Source organism: Phalacrocorax aristotelis, chromosome Z, assembly GCF_949628215.1.
Source record: "Phalacrocorax aristotelis chromosome Z, bGulAri2.1, whole genome shotgun sequence".
NCBI lineage: Eukaryota > Metazoa > Chordata > Aves > Suliformes > Phalacrocoracidae > Phalacrocorax > Phalacrocorax aristotelis.
In genome coordinates, this window is record NC_134311.1 from 22,062,154 (window position 1) to 22,077,645 (window position 15,492).

Genomic DNA, 15,492 nt, shown 5'->3' on the forward strand with positions numbered 1-15,492 from the left:
AAAAATGCAGTGTGAAGCACTCAGCATTTTTATGATCAAAAAAAAAAAGAAATAAAAATTTTAGAAGCATTGGCCCCTGGAACTTGCAGTCATTTTTGGCAGCTGGTAACTTTTGAGGATGATTTCTGTGTTAGCTTTATAGGCTGTCATTTTGACAAGTATTACAATAGCATGCTCAAATTATTGTTAATGTAGCAGAATAGGAAGGAAAATATTCAATGCTATTAATTCAAAAGGCAGAAAGTAATATGAAAGAATATTTATCACTATATAAATAAACACTGTCATTTCGTTGTATATGGGTCTTTATTAACTGCAGCTTTTCTAAGTAAGAACAAAGCAATGCAGAGTTTCGTCATAAATACCGGTAATGTTTTTACCTTGAAATCTAGTATAGGTGGACTCTAGAAGAAGTTCATCTGATTGAAATGATCAGAGTTAGCAAAACAACCAACCAGCCAAACTAAAAGGCTCGTTTAGAATGGTTTCTCTGCTTTAATAGAGAAGTAAACCCTCAAAATAAGCAAAGAGAATTGAGAATGAAAATTTTATCGCTTACACAACTTTAACATTCAATATTGTGTTGGCAGTAATGATTAGGACAGCAAGCCTTGAAATGATGGCTCTGCTAGAAAACTATGCGAATTCACAGAGACCTGAAATGGATTATTTTGTTAGGTTGCAGTAATGCAGTGACTGCGGCAATTGTGCAGAGACTGGCAGTTCAAGGCAATAGCATTCACCTGTGTAAACAACCACAACAATGAATTTCATCCCTCTAGGGCTTGACCTTTCTGTCAAGATTTAAGCAAAGAACTGTAAAGGAGCTATGCTACACAACCAACCTTGCTGCATTTTCTGAAATCCTTCCAGAAGTGCTACCATTGAATATTAGAAAGTTTGTGTATTCCATTTATCTCACTTCACATGGCAGAAAAGATTACAGATATTTCTGTTTACCCGTTTCTTCCCCTTTCCAAATATAAGTGGGAAATTAATTGCTAAGATTTAACACTATTAAGGTGTCGAATGTCATGATAATAATAGTACATCAGACTGTACTTGTCAATTTCATTATTTATGAGTCCACACATACAGTGTTTATATGTGCATGCGTGTATGTTTTGTTTTGTTTTTTAATAACAGCATCCATTAAGTCAAAATACATTCTTTGCTGAAATCGTAAGGTACTTTATTTGGACTATAGGATATTGTGCTAATATTGGTAGTGCTGTTATTTTATTAAAGTTCTAAACAAAGGTTTTGCCCCTGGGCATGAGGGCAGTCAGTGAAACTCTGTGGAATACGTCTGCCTTAGCTGATCAAGTGTGCTTCACACAAAACGTTTCCAGAAATCTTTAATTTTGTTATGGCTACAGGCAACAGTTATAATTGGGCCACCTGAGAATATAATTCATTCAACTATTAGCAAAAAAAAAATCAAACGAAGTGCACTTTTTATAAGGCACTGACTTGAGGAAGAAAACTACAGCTTAGAGAAGAGAAAGTGTATATGAAGATGTGTTTCTTAATAACTTCAAGTGTGTATATTTCTGATTTTATTGTTAAAACATTAGAGAAATTGGAACATAAAATGTGTCCAAAATCCATCATTATGGATACACACAAAGGTTATAGGGTCATTTCTTTGTCCATGGCATACAAATTTGGCTTCATGTAATACTGCTCTATGTATGCTAAGACAGAAATGCACACAAATTTCGGTACTCCTAATCCTGCAGTAGCACTCTCGTCAGCAAAAATGTCAATAACATGATAAGAAAGCCCTTTTGGAACAAATCAATTTGCATTTCTTTTGTGTAAATTTGATTTTGTGATTCTTTATATGTAGAAATGTAATGATACTTGTGCCCTGTTAACCTTTATTATCAAACATCATCTGTATAGCAGCCCTCAAAATCTTTTTTGGTGTGAATTGTTCTTCTGACCTGCTAACATCTCCCTAAAATTCTTTACAAGTACTAGTTTTCTAAAATTAAGCTAGCAGTTCTATATATTATCAGTGCCTTTCTGCACAGCTATTGCAGACTAACTGTATTATATCAAGGTCTGTTGTTTTTTATTAATGACTGGCTTATAAAGTTATATAACTGAAGATACCTACCTGTATTGTCCTCAGAAGGAGCATGCCCATGATGTCAGCACTCTCCAAAATCAGCTATCCACATGCCTATTCCAAGGGCTAGGTTAGATACTACGCAAAAATTATTTCAGCAGTCCATCCCTGTATGATGTTATGAACCGTTGAGGAGCATAGGCAAGTTTTCCTAAAAGGTTCTAGCCTGCAACTTTGCAGTTTTGCAAGTCTGGGGTTTTTGCATGAGAACTTAGATTTGGGGGGCATGTTTTTTTTTTAATATGGCTGCTTACTGATTTCAGTTATTAACTTGGAATTGAAATAACTTTTTCTTCTCAATTGTCAACTGAATTAGATGTTAGCTTTTCCTTGCAGGGGAAACCTTTTAAATCAACAGTAAATTCTTCTTCAATGTGTAGAGCAGCATAAAACTTGCAGTTTAGGTGATGACTCTACTCTCCCTTTTCAGTATTGCTCTAAATGACACAACACAGACATTCTTGGGACATTTCAGTAGCTTTAGAGTCAGAACTGCATTCTAAGACTGCCCTTGATACACCTATAGAAGTTTTTGAGATCAGTACAATTCTTACAATTCTTCTTAAAAGTATAGTAAAGGAGTTAAAACAAAGCTTTTTAAAGCCCCTTTACCCAAGGGAAGATCTCCTGGACTTGATACCAGCTAAAGGCGAGTTAACTAAAAGTAAATAGGAAAAGTCCTATTTAGGAAAAGTCCTTAAATGACTGTTTCTGTTCCTTATTTGCGAATGAAGCTATCAGTCCAATTAAAAAGAAATGTCCAGTTCGAATGATGGTTTCACTTATAAGCCCTAGTTTATCTTAACAGGATTAGGAAAACTTGACTCCCCTGAGTTTAATAAGATCCATCCAAGGAACAGATGAAAACAAAAGGTAAAGGAGAATAGATCCTTTGAAATCATTTAATACCTTTAGAAATTTGTGATTTTAGAATCTAGAAATGAAAACAGTTCTGAAATTATTACTAGAATTGTGTCAAATGACATGGCACATTTAAAAACGAAACCTAAAAATCATCTAGTAACTATTTGTGCTTGCAGTTTGAATTTTCCATAAGAACTTGTGGAAGATAGCATGAAAGAAATTACTCATGGTGGTCTGAGACCATATATAAGTGGTGTACCAAAACAGTAAATACTGGCGATCAGACCAGATAAGTAAGTCTAGCATACCAGATCAAAAATCTGAGTAAATATTTTTCTGTGAGTAGCTTATTAACTGAAAACTGTAGTTTCAGTTTATCCTGAACCTGAAAAATCAGCTCATAAATGCCTGTTAGTTTATTCTGGAGTGGTTTTTCAAGCTTTCTGTTGTAGGTAGATGATTTTACCTGAAGGAGAGGAATAGTTTTGAACACTTAATTCACATTTTTCTCAATATTTCATCTACATTATATGTATACGTAGCAAAGTGAGATTGAAGTCCTCCAAAAAATGACTCCCAAAACACTTTTGTGAATGTTCTTCCGCTTCCCATGGACTAGATGGGTTTTCATGTCCTTGTTTCCCAGATTAATTCCTAACCACCATGTGAGGAAGTATTCTTTTTCTCTAGTGCAGATGATATTTAAATACCATTTGCACAACCACACTGTCAGCAGAAGAAGAACTAAAGGAGGTCCCACCCCAGATAACATTTGTCACAAAGTCAAGTATATTCTCCTGGGAAATAGGCAATATGTGTTCAGGTGTCTTTAAGCAAAAAAGATTCAAATTCGTGCTGTATTTTTGTTAAAGGAGATGATATCACTTGGTCCTGCCAGTTTCTGTAACCCATCTTCTCCTTTGTTTTCTTTGAATCCATTCTTTGGCCTGAAATAAATTTTTATTTCAGCAAGAAAAAATAAGTTTCAAACCAATATTAGTTGTTACTTTCTTTTTCCAGTTTGATGACCAGGATTCACGCAAACCTATTACTTGACTCTTAATGATAAGGACTGCATTCTTTCATTATGTGTTAAGACATAATTGAAGGACTATTCAAATTCAAATGAATGATTATGTATTAGATAATATAACTAGTTTATCTTCAGACAGTAGTCTTCCTTTTGATAACTCAAAAGATGAAGATGAATGAAAGTTCTGTGGAAGAAAAATATAAAATTTTAAAGCCTATTGAGATGTGAAGATTTTTGGGTTTCATTCATTGAACAAGACTATTGCAGCTCAGAAGGGAAAATTGCTCTGTTTATGTAATGAATTTATTTTGGGAATGGCATTCAGTACTTTTGTTTTATCACCAGCCAGACTGCGTCTTAACAAAGAGACAGAAGCTTGTGTTCTAATGTTTAGGCATAAGACTTCTTTTCTTCTTAATCCTGCCATGAGGGGAGCTGATGACAAAGATACTAAGGGAGTTGACTTAGATATTATTTATCTTATTCATTAACAAAGAACAAAATTTTGATTTCTCTATTTTCCTACCTTTTAGATATTGCAGTTTTCCTCCAATACTACAGAAAGTTTAAAATGCTAAAAATTTTACACTGTTTTAGTATTCAACCTGACTTTTCTTATGGTAAAGGAAAAGCTTTGAAAATCTTCTGATGGATATCATTTGTGGCTTAATTATCCATATTTGTTTCTCATCCTGGGATCCCTTTAGGTTGTCCCACTGCCAAATAGGATCCTTTTTCTCCCTCTGTTGTTGCGTAATCTTACATTTAATTTATTTTGCCCAGCATAATTTTTAAATATTTGCTGCTACTTTCATAGGATTAAAAATATTTTCACTTAACTAAAAGTTACATATATTTGATCATTTATCATGAAGCTTGGCAGGATAATTTCTTCCTGTATCATGAGAGTAAACTCAATTTTTTAACCTCAGATTCTTTCTATATCTGTTAGAGTTCCAAATGTGTACGTAGGCTTTGTTGATAACTTTGCTGTTTAATACTACTCAAGTTATTACCTAGGATCAAACCAATAATATAAAATGCTCATTTAGCAGCCCAGCAAAAATGCAAAAAACCTTCTATGTTTCAGGTTTGGTCATATAATAGCTGATTTTGTGAGTGTTACTTCTGCAATGGTTTTACCTGCCTTCTGCATGTTCATATTTATTTTGTAACTGTATTTGGCACTTGATACCAAAAGTTTCATTCTCCTGTTCAGTAAAGTACTGATAGCAATTAGTAACAATTGTCTTAAGTATAATTTTATCCAGTAATAATTGTATGAGAAAAAACTTAGGACAAATGGCTAGTGCTTGATGGTTTACCATAGATTTTAAGACTAAAAAATACCATTGTAACATCTGTCTTCCTGAGTATCATGGGCCCTGCTGTTTTGCTTAAGTTAGCTAGACTGTAGCTTCTGTAAATGTGTGCAGTCCTGAGTCAGAGACACCAGGACATGGAGATCATGTCCTTCAGGACATGGAGATCGTTACCTAATGTCCTGTGTTTGAACATCATCTTTTTAACAGATTTGCCTTATTATTTGTTTCCTGTAACAGAAAATCTGCTTATGATATTGGCTCTAAAGCCATAATATTCATGCTGTTCTACCAAATAAAGCCCAATAGGTATGTGTCAAATCATAATAACTGCTATCTGCTAGAAATATTTGCAGATATCTAGTAGATAAACATTATCTTTTTCTTTAAGTTTCCCATTAAGAAAGAGCAGAATGAGCAGACGTCTGTGGTAAGCATCTTCATTGTGTCTGAGTTAACCATTAAGAGAAGTTTCTGGTAGCGTGATCGATTATGCCATGGCTCTCTACACCACAAATCTAAAGAAAAGAGGCTTTTGGCTATTTTTGAATAGGCAAAAAGTAGCAAATACTGCTACTTTAGGGGACTCTTCCCATCCATTTCTATGAAGCATTGCTGACAGTTTGAAAGTATGTATTCAGCTATGAATATTAAATATTTTGGGGGACTTGTGCTAGCTCTGATTTAATTTTAATTTATTAGAAGTCATTTCTTGTATTTTCAGCACTGGAAGATGTTACTGTAACGTAGTAATTTGCCAGAAGAGTATAGTTTGTTCTATGAAGGGAAGTTAAACCAGTTTTCTATCCAAGTCAGTCTAGCTAGATGAAACCTCCAAGGAAGATTGAGTGTTTCTATTATCAAAGTAGAAGAAATGGATATTAAACCTTTCATTTATCCCTGTCATTGGGTGCAATCATTGTTCAGAAGGATGCGCTCCTTGTTATCTTTTAAGGACAAAAATATTATTAGATACTGTGGTCACTGTGCTTTAAAATATTATTCCCAAGATGGATCTTTGTAATGGTAGTAAACATTTTAGTCTAGTTTTTTACTTTTAGCCTTGAGTGTGAAACACCGTGGGGAGCAAGCAAATTATTATCTCAGCTGTACATCCTACTGACCTAGGTGGGTCAGTATTTAAATGTAATATTGATGCAGTCTAAAATGCCCAAGTGTTCAGCAAAGATTTCAGAGAAAGAAGTTATGGTTCTTAGGTTAATCTTTTATTTATCTGAAGGCTGAAGAAAGCTTTCTATTTCTGTGATATGAACTGCAAATATCTTAAAAATAATAGACAAATTAATCCCCTCACAGTGCTGCAATTGTAAAGGTGTTAGGTTTAGCTAGGCTTGTCTGATTGCCTTGTCTAATCAAGAATTAAAGTGCTACCTTGGATGTCTAAGATTTAGCAGGGACATCCCAGACCCAATAAGCTTGTATGTTTTAATTATTAATCCCACCATTTCTGCCGACAAATCCCTTGGTGCAGTGTTAGCCTCACACCAAAAGGTTAAAATAAAAACTACCAGTGACCTATATGAAGACATGCAGGACTTTTAACCTTTGAAAAAATTGACCTGTATTACTAATTGGTAAATTGATCTACCTGTGATATAGAATAGTTTGTATTCTTTTCCCCACGTTTAGTCATGTTATCTCTTATTTTTCATTGCAACCACATAGATAGCTACCATACAGTGCAAGTTCATTTCAATAGGGTTAATTGTGGAGTTACTACTCTAATATGTTTAAAAGTATCATAACTGTGCCATAAACTAATTAATAGATGTAATCAATTTTCATTTTCCAAAGCCAAGAAAATCTTATATTTCAAACCTATGTCTGCTTGATCAAGTTTGAATAAGTATGCTTCTATTTCGAGATAGAAATCTGTTACTGTGGGCAGCACTTTATTAGACATGGTGGCTTTTCTTTGAATAATTAGTTCTGGGGCTCTGTAAGTGGCCAGCATAGTCAAGCATGGAATGAAAATAGTTTAATAGATTGTTAAGCATTGTTGCAGTTTTCTGCAACAAAACTGTTTTTAAATTGAGACTATTTGTCTTTCCTGTTCGCTTACAATCACAAATAATCACAGAATCACAGAATGGCAGGGGTTGGAAGGGACCTCAGGAGATGATCTTGTCCAACCCCCTGCTTGAGCAGGGACACCTAGAGCAGGGGGCACAGGAATGCATTCAGGTGGGTTTGGAATATTTCCAGGGAAGGAGACTCCACAGCCTCCCCGGGCAGCCTGTGTCCCTGCTCTGGCACCCTCGCAGGAAGGAATTTTTTTTTTCATATTGAGGTGGAACTTGCTGTGTTCCAAAACAATATTTACTAGAAATAATCAAACAGTATTTACTAGAATGTTATGTAAAACTTCTCCCTTTGCAATAAAATCAAGGTTTGTGGGTTTGATTTTTTTTTTTTCTCTAACAGAACTTTACATGCTGTATATTCATTTTTTGATAAATGCACACAAACCTATAGGATCAGTGCAGAGCCCAATCCTGCAAGTCCTCCCACAAGTCCAAAGTTCAATCATTCATTTAGCTTGCATAATGTTGCCCTTTTTATTCACGTTTTGCACATCACAGGTTCTTTCTTCAATTGCAGGTGAATGAAGCCACAGTGGAGCAGCTAGTCCAGCAGTATCCACATATAACCTTCAGTACTGTACTACAGGATTGCAAGAGGACGTTGGAACGGGCTTATCAGATGGGCTGGACACCCAGTATGTCTACTGCCTCTTAACCTCCTCTACTGACATGACAGTTCCACTCTGCTGCATTCAGTAGATCTAATGGGGATTGCAGAGGGTTCACAACCTTTCATACGATGCAATATAATTGTGAGTTTACAGAGGTGACAGTAAAATGGCAAAAGCTGTACACTGACTTTACTGTATGTACAAGTAAGTACTAATATTGAAGCAAAACTTTAGAAATGCATCGTGGTTTTGTTTGCATAAAAGATATAAAAGCCAATGGCAGACTTCTTGAAGTGGATTCCTAGTTCTCTGGATAGTTCAAGTTATAGATGTTAAGCTTGTTTTCCTCTGTTTATTTTACTTCGCCTTTGTCATGTGTGTTTCCTTTGGTTTGTAAATGGTAACTCAGTACTAGCACCAGTGCAGTTCATCAACAGGCGCCTGTGTTGAAACTGGGAGCTGAATTTGATGCTTATTATTTACTAAAGATACCCCATGAATTCGAAGATGCACAGTAGTAAGAAAATGTACAAAGAACTGTGATTTTCTTAAAAACATAATTACACAAATCATTATTTTAAACAGAAATCTTGGTAAATTTTAATGACAGAATGAATATTTAATGGACAATTTTACTTCATTCTGTCACTCAACAGGATTGGTATTGTCTTTCATTTTACTTTGATGCAAATGCTGTAGAGATTTCCAAATCTTTCCACCTTGCCATTTTACAATAAGTGAGTTAACAGTGCTTACCCTAACAGTGATAACCAGTTCCCACTTCATAAAGTCAAACACTAATGGAATACAATAACTATCAGAAATAAGTTAACGGACAACGTTTAAATATCTGATTGAAAAAATTAGGGTTTTTGTAAAGTGAACTTGTCTCCTTTGACTAGGCTGTTGTGTTGCTGAACTGGGAAATTCAGATGAATGCGTATAAGCCAATTACAGAATTCCTCTATCTCCTGTGGGGTGGTTGTTTTAGAACACAACTTACAATGCAAAGAGTGCTTACCTTGAGAAGGCTATCTAAACATGAGTGGGTATCATTTTGTAGGATCAGATGCTTCATAATACAGTGTATGCAAGAAAATACCCAGAGTAAATACATAAAATGATTAATTTTCTGTGTGTCACATTGCATTCCAAGGAGTTAGATTTGACCAGGGGATAGTGAAAAAGCAGATGTCACAGCTTCAATTTGAAGTCGCATTAACCTTTAGAGTATTACCATTCGGTTAAGGATGTTTTTAGGTGTGTAACACTGGATATTTGTTTTCTAAAGGTTACAGCATTTTAATCCAAAGTATGAAATAAAGCTTCAGCTGAAGAGTTGCCATTATTGTCAAAATGTTTTGCTAATCCAGAAGGTCTAATGCAGCATAACTTTGAAGCTTGTTTAGTATGGCTGTATAACTCTGTAAAACTGTTGATTTCCATAGCATAATTTTTTACAACAGAAACATCAGCTCACAGTAATTCCAGTAAGACTGTTGAATGTTCTTTTTTTTATTACACTTTCAAAATGGGGATGAACTGATTTCTCTGGAAAAACTATATGGTAAAGTTTTTTGCTCTAAATAAGTGGTAAATACATGTGAACATGTGTAATGCTAGGCTTTTTATTTACATCAAAATGGCAACAATATTTTCAGAATAAAGCCAATAGATTATATTGCAGATATAGTACAGAATCTTAGCCATTTTCCATTTAATGTCTTTTTATGAGTGCATTAAACTGTTCACACAATTTGTAAGTTTATATTTTTTCGTGAAACTTTGATCTTGCAATAAAAGAAAGAATAAAGATGTAGTGTCTTTTGTTTATCTGTGCTGCTAACTGTACATAGACTATGCTAACAGAAAGACTGGAATCTCCATCCTTAAATATACAGAATTCACCTGGGCATGGTCCCAGGCAAACTGATCCAAGCTGGCCCCATTGTGAGTGACAGAGTTTGACTAGATGACCTCCAAAGATCTTTTTCAATCTGAAATCTCTATAACACTAAAGTTTTTTTATGTATTATGGATCAAGTTGGTCACCTCTCTTCACTTCTGCCATTAAGTCACTTCCAGTATTTTTGTTTTACGGGGTATTCATCTCTCTCTTGTTTTTCTGACTATACTGATCTTTATAGATCTCAGCGTGGCTAATAATTTCCAGGGATCTTGGCATTTACGTAACTTGGAAATTCTTGTGGTATAAGAATTCTAGTTGGAAATATGTTCTTCTAACTGCAGTGATGTCACAGATAGCTCTTTAATTTCCTTACAATAAATCAGTTTCCTAAATAGTTTTATAGGAATAAATAACAATGTTGCACACTCTTTAACTTTTGAAATGTCACATAGGGGAAATTGCCTCTTGTAAAAAGAGAAAGTACCCCCATTTTCTCTTATTCAAAACTTAAAGTGGATTCAAAAACACAAAGGCAGCTTACGTGCTGGATTTCCTGTGTTCCAACAGGCCTACTTTACTGACAAAATGTCTTTGTTCCTTCAAGATCTTTGTGGGAACCTGACATTAAGGTAGGTAACCTGTGGCTCAGCATTTGTCTCACCAGAGACATTTCTAGGCCAGATGAGCTGGGCTTGTTCAACGTGCAGAAGAGGAGGCTAAGGCAAGGTCTGAGTGCTTTGTTAACTGAGCAATAGGGGGTTGTTGAAGAAAGACAAATAACCTTTATTATCAGTCATTCATTCTTCTAAATCCAGGTGTAATTCTGTTTTAATGCCAAATAGTTCACTTGGTGGTCACTCTACCCATCTCTCACCAATTAAAGGTGATGTGGAGGGGAGTGTCCTCACACAATTTGTCCCAGTAAGGGAAATGGCTACCGTGGTGTTTCACATGCAGATTCATATTCACTCTGGGAATGGTTAGTGGGAAGTTTAGTGAATTGCCAAATCCAAGCTGGCACACCCCCTTCTCAGAAAGTGCTCCATGTAGCACTAGGCAGCTCCTAGTCATCTTTGAGCACGGTCAAAGTGATTTTCTCTGAAAAATATCATAGATAAGGGTAAACTGGTAGCAGGGTGGCCACAGGTGGCTGCTGGGAGTGAGCATTCTCAAAATCATTACCCAAAGGTCTTCTGTGCTAGTCTTCTGTGCTACTCCTACAGCAACTGACTCTGCTTAACTTCCAAGTTTCAGCCATGGCCCTAGAACTCACAGAAAACGTTTCTTCACCTGTAGGTCCTGCAAAAGAGTTTGAGACATCCTTGATAGTATCCTAGAACTATTAAATTTACCAATGTATCTAACTGGGTTGTCAAAAACAGTGTTCAGTATAACAAGTCATAATCACTATGTGAGAAAATAGCCCTAGTAAGAATAATTAACCAACAGTTTATTTTTTCAGGCTGTCAGCTGGCTTCCACATGAGCTCACTGGTATCCACCCAGATTCTGAAGAAAGAAATATGGCCTTTCTGATGCTTAATGAACTGTGGCATTGACGGGAACACAATCAAGAATGGCAGCAGGTCACATACACAATGGTTACATGAAAACAGAGGCAAAAAGCTAGTTTTTCAGGAGGATGACAGGGCCTTCTTCAGGTGATGTGATCTTGCACACAAGATCATCAAGATCACGCAAGAAAAGGAAAAGGACTCCTGCATCTTGTGGATAGGATAGGGTAGGGTAGGAAGGGATGGGATAGGATAGGATAGGATAGGATAGGATAGGATAGGATAGGATAGGATAGGATAGGATAGGATAGGATAGGATAGGATAAGATAGGATAGGTCAGCTGGAAGGGACCTACAATGATCATTTAGTCCAACTGCCTGACCAGTTCAGAGCCACCAAACATTAAAGCACGTTATGAAGGGCATTGACCAAATGCCTCTTAAACACTGACAAGCTTGGGACATCAACCACCTCTTCAGAAGGCTATTCCAGGGTTTGACCACCCTCTCAGTAAAGAAGTATTTCCTAATAAAAGAGTGCATTGCAAAATAACAGTTGTAAAAGCATATGTAAATAGGCTATGATGATGGCTGCTTTTGTAAATATTCGGATTTATATTTTAAATTAGGTGAGTGTTTATGCTGCTCATTTATGAAACTCCATATTAACAGAAAGTGACTTAAAGCAGGTCCATTTAAAAAGTCCATTAAAATAAAATTATTTAAAGTGGTGTTACTTTTTTATCCTGTGGTTGTTTTTCTCCCAGCCTTCTCCATGAGTGACTTGCTATATTGGCAGTATAGGTGACTGAGATTATATTTGAAGTTCTGAATGCAGAATAAGCCTATTATGGCTGTTCTAAATAGAAATATTGAGTTAATATGTTAATGTGACAGTTCCCATATATGGTAGTGTTATATAAGATTATAATAAATGTAAACATTTACAAACATACTTTTTTTCTTCAATTTCACTGGTTACAGAGTCTGCTAATGCTTAAAACTACAACTGAGTCATCAGATGAGGAAAAGTAGCATTAGCTGTTTGATTATCATCTACCTGTTTGTAGCATTTCTTTGTACAAAAGTTTATCTGAAATTATATTGTATCAGTATAGTACTTGATCTTGAGACTACAGAATATGATACAAGTTGTTTAAAATAGGGGCTTTCTTGTTTTTAGCATCTTTTTGATAAGGGGTAGAAGGTTCAAGTACTGCTTTCCTCTTTGTTCTGCTTGTGTAGATATTGATCACAAGACATTTATTTTTCTTTGAGAAATACATGAAAACTCTGCATTTAATTGGTTTTCAGATTGGAGGAGAGGAACTGGAAACACCTCGGTTTTGCCCAAATCTAGGATCAGGTTTGCAAACTAAAAAAACTACTTTCAGTAGGTTCAGGTTAGGAACAGAACCTTTATTACTGGAATCGTGCGGTATTTCTCTAGTTTTGCTTGATATGTTATAAACAGCTCCACTTGTTAAATTGTCTGTAGTTCTGCTGAGAAAAAGAAATAGACATTTAAGTCCAAAAGTCTATCAAAATTAAGCTAAGGATTTACTGATAAATATTTGTTTAAGCTCCCAAATCCCTGTAATCTCTTATGCTTCAACTGTTCATGAGCTACTACATCATCCCTTCTCTGTTTCTAGTCAGTCTTACCCTGGGAAGTAGCACTGAGCTGACAAGTGGGTGTATGCAGAGCAAAACATTGAGCTTTACAGACAGCTGCTTATTGATTAGACAACTGCACACAATTTCTTTTCCTTTTTTTTTTCTTTTTTTTTTTTGAGAAAGACACAGAGGTATTTAATGCTGGGCATCAAATCCAAAGCAACTGAAGATACTCTAATTTCATGTCATAAAAATAAAGATTAAAAAATTATTTTTTTAGGTAACTGTAAAATACTTTATATATCACATGCTTGCAGGGCTAAATTCAAGCAATAATAAAATAAAATAGTTCCATAACTACAGATCAGGATGATGAGGTAATGAGAAGAATTTTTGAAATTGTTTATTTTACAACCAAGACATTTTGGCCAAACTGACGGCCTCCACTAAGTATCTTGAACTAAACTACAGGCATCAGTAGCCTCAGGGTAAGAAACTTACACATATGTCAAATCCACACATCAAACAAATGGAATTATTCATTTGCTATTGTGTTTCTGTGATGTTCTTCGCTTATACTCTTTCAGGCATTAAAAAATGTAACATAATATTCTATTCTAAAGTGTGTCTGCTTTGCTTGATCTACTGCTGCTATGCTGCAGGTCAAAAAGGGGGCTGAAGGACAAAATGACTAAGGAAACAGCTATTGCATGAATGAGGTGTTACACAACAGTTAAATCAAAGAACCCCAACATGGCAACAAGAAGGGCTTCTTCAAATGCACAGGTAATAAAAGAAAGACTGGGGATACAGTGGGCCCACTGCTGAACACGGTGGGTGCCCTGGTGACGCAGGGTGCAGAGAAGGCAGAGAGCCTGAACGCCGCCTTTGCTTCACTCTTCACTGCTAAGGCTGGCCCTCAGGCATCCCAGCCTCCAGAGAAGAGATTGTGTGGTTCTGTGTTTTCATCTTACAGCATGAAATACATAAACCTAGTTTCTCATACAAGTGAAATGGGCTGTTTCTCCTTTTGGTAGAGAAAGAAGAATAGAAAATGGGGACAGTATTAAAGTTAATTGCAAGAATTCACTGGCTGTTCATTAAACTGTGTTTATACCGGGAGTAGACAGCTCATTATTTCATGAGTTTTTTTTATTTTTCCAAGTCTTGTTTTACACAAAACTGAGGGCGTAAAATGTTTTGAGATTCCTTATCTCCCTGTGTTGGCTCCTTGCATGTATTGTCCACAGATGCAGTCACTGAGGATGATCTGAGTTGCTGAAGAACAGACAAATGGCTCGGCTGTTCCTCTGGATCTTTGTCTGCATTAGGCTCAGATTAACAGGAATAAATAGGCTAAATCCCACCACTGTGGCAGTGGTTGCTTGACTGGAGACACTTTCATAAACTGAAATATGATAGCACTGAAATAAAGGCTTTTTGTAACAGCTGCATCTCCACAGTTGTTAAAAAGAAATTCAGGCCCAAAATTTTATTTAGGTTTTGTGTTGTTTTTTTGTAAAGACTGTCAGGATTGTGTAAGGTAAATCCAAGTGTTCCAGCTTTATAAAATTTTACAAATGAGATTGTGTTTCAAACTTATTTATGGGAAAAAATCAACAGTAAGAGCAAGCTGAAGTACTTCTACTTCTGCGTTCAGGCAGGTATCTCTGTGTGTAGCTTATGAGAAATGTTTGTGTATAAATAAGTTTTAGGAATCTTAAAATGAAAAAATGTTCAGCCAGGATTATTGGGCCTTTCCAGCTGCTATGAAGTTATAAAGGCTTCCGGACTGAAAATTTGTAATCTCATGCTTTCATCATGTACCCTATGGCAGAGTGCTACAGCCTTTGGCGTTCTCAACATACTGTTAGAGAAATCTACAAGAAATTTCTTAGCAACACGAACTCCCAGTGAGCACAGTTAACTTGCCCCAGGTGCCTTGCCCTGGCTTCTCCTTAAATCAAGGTGAACATCTCAGTCTGTACCTTTGATGGATGAAAATATTGTCTTCATGCTGTTGTTTCAGTCTATGGTCACCTCTCTGGACCATAATAAAGCATATTATGTGAGGCATAGTCTCTGAACCAATATAAACTGAATAATTCTGTGTTTTAAGGAATAGGGATTTTTTTTCTTTTCTCTAAAATAGTTAGCAAAGTAATACTGATATCCAAAACAAAACTCTTCATAGCCTTCTTTCCTTGGAGACAGATGAAAAACAAATGTAGTGACTGTTAATCACCTTGCTTGATGCTTTGAAAGATGCTCAAATACTGAAGTGAATAAGCAAGCTAAAATATAGGAAAAAAAAAAAAGTCTTTTTCTTGATGAGAAACTTACTACTAAGGAACATTTATGATTAGGGGGCAAATGCACCT

The 15,492-nt window shown here is 35.8% G+C and overlaps 1 protein-coding gene across 1 annotated transcript in view; it reads left to right on the forward strand.

The window, feature by feature from the left end:
* FBXL17 (F-box and leucine rich repeat protein 17) overlaps positions 1-9,887 on the forward strand; it is a 293,836-nt gene extending 283,949 nt beyond the window's left edge. Inside the window, exon 9 of the mRNA XM_075078407.1 lies at positions 7,979-9,887. Coding sequence (XP_074934508.1) covers positions 7,979-8,116 — 138 coding nt within the window. The 3' untranslated portion in view covers positions 8,117-9,887. The remainder of the gene's footprint in view (positions 1-7,978) is intronic.
* The last annotated feature ends 5,605 nt before the right edge of the window (positions 9,888-15,492 follow it).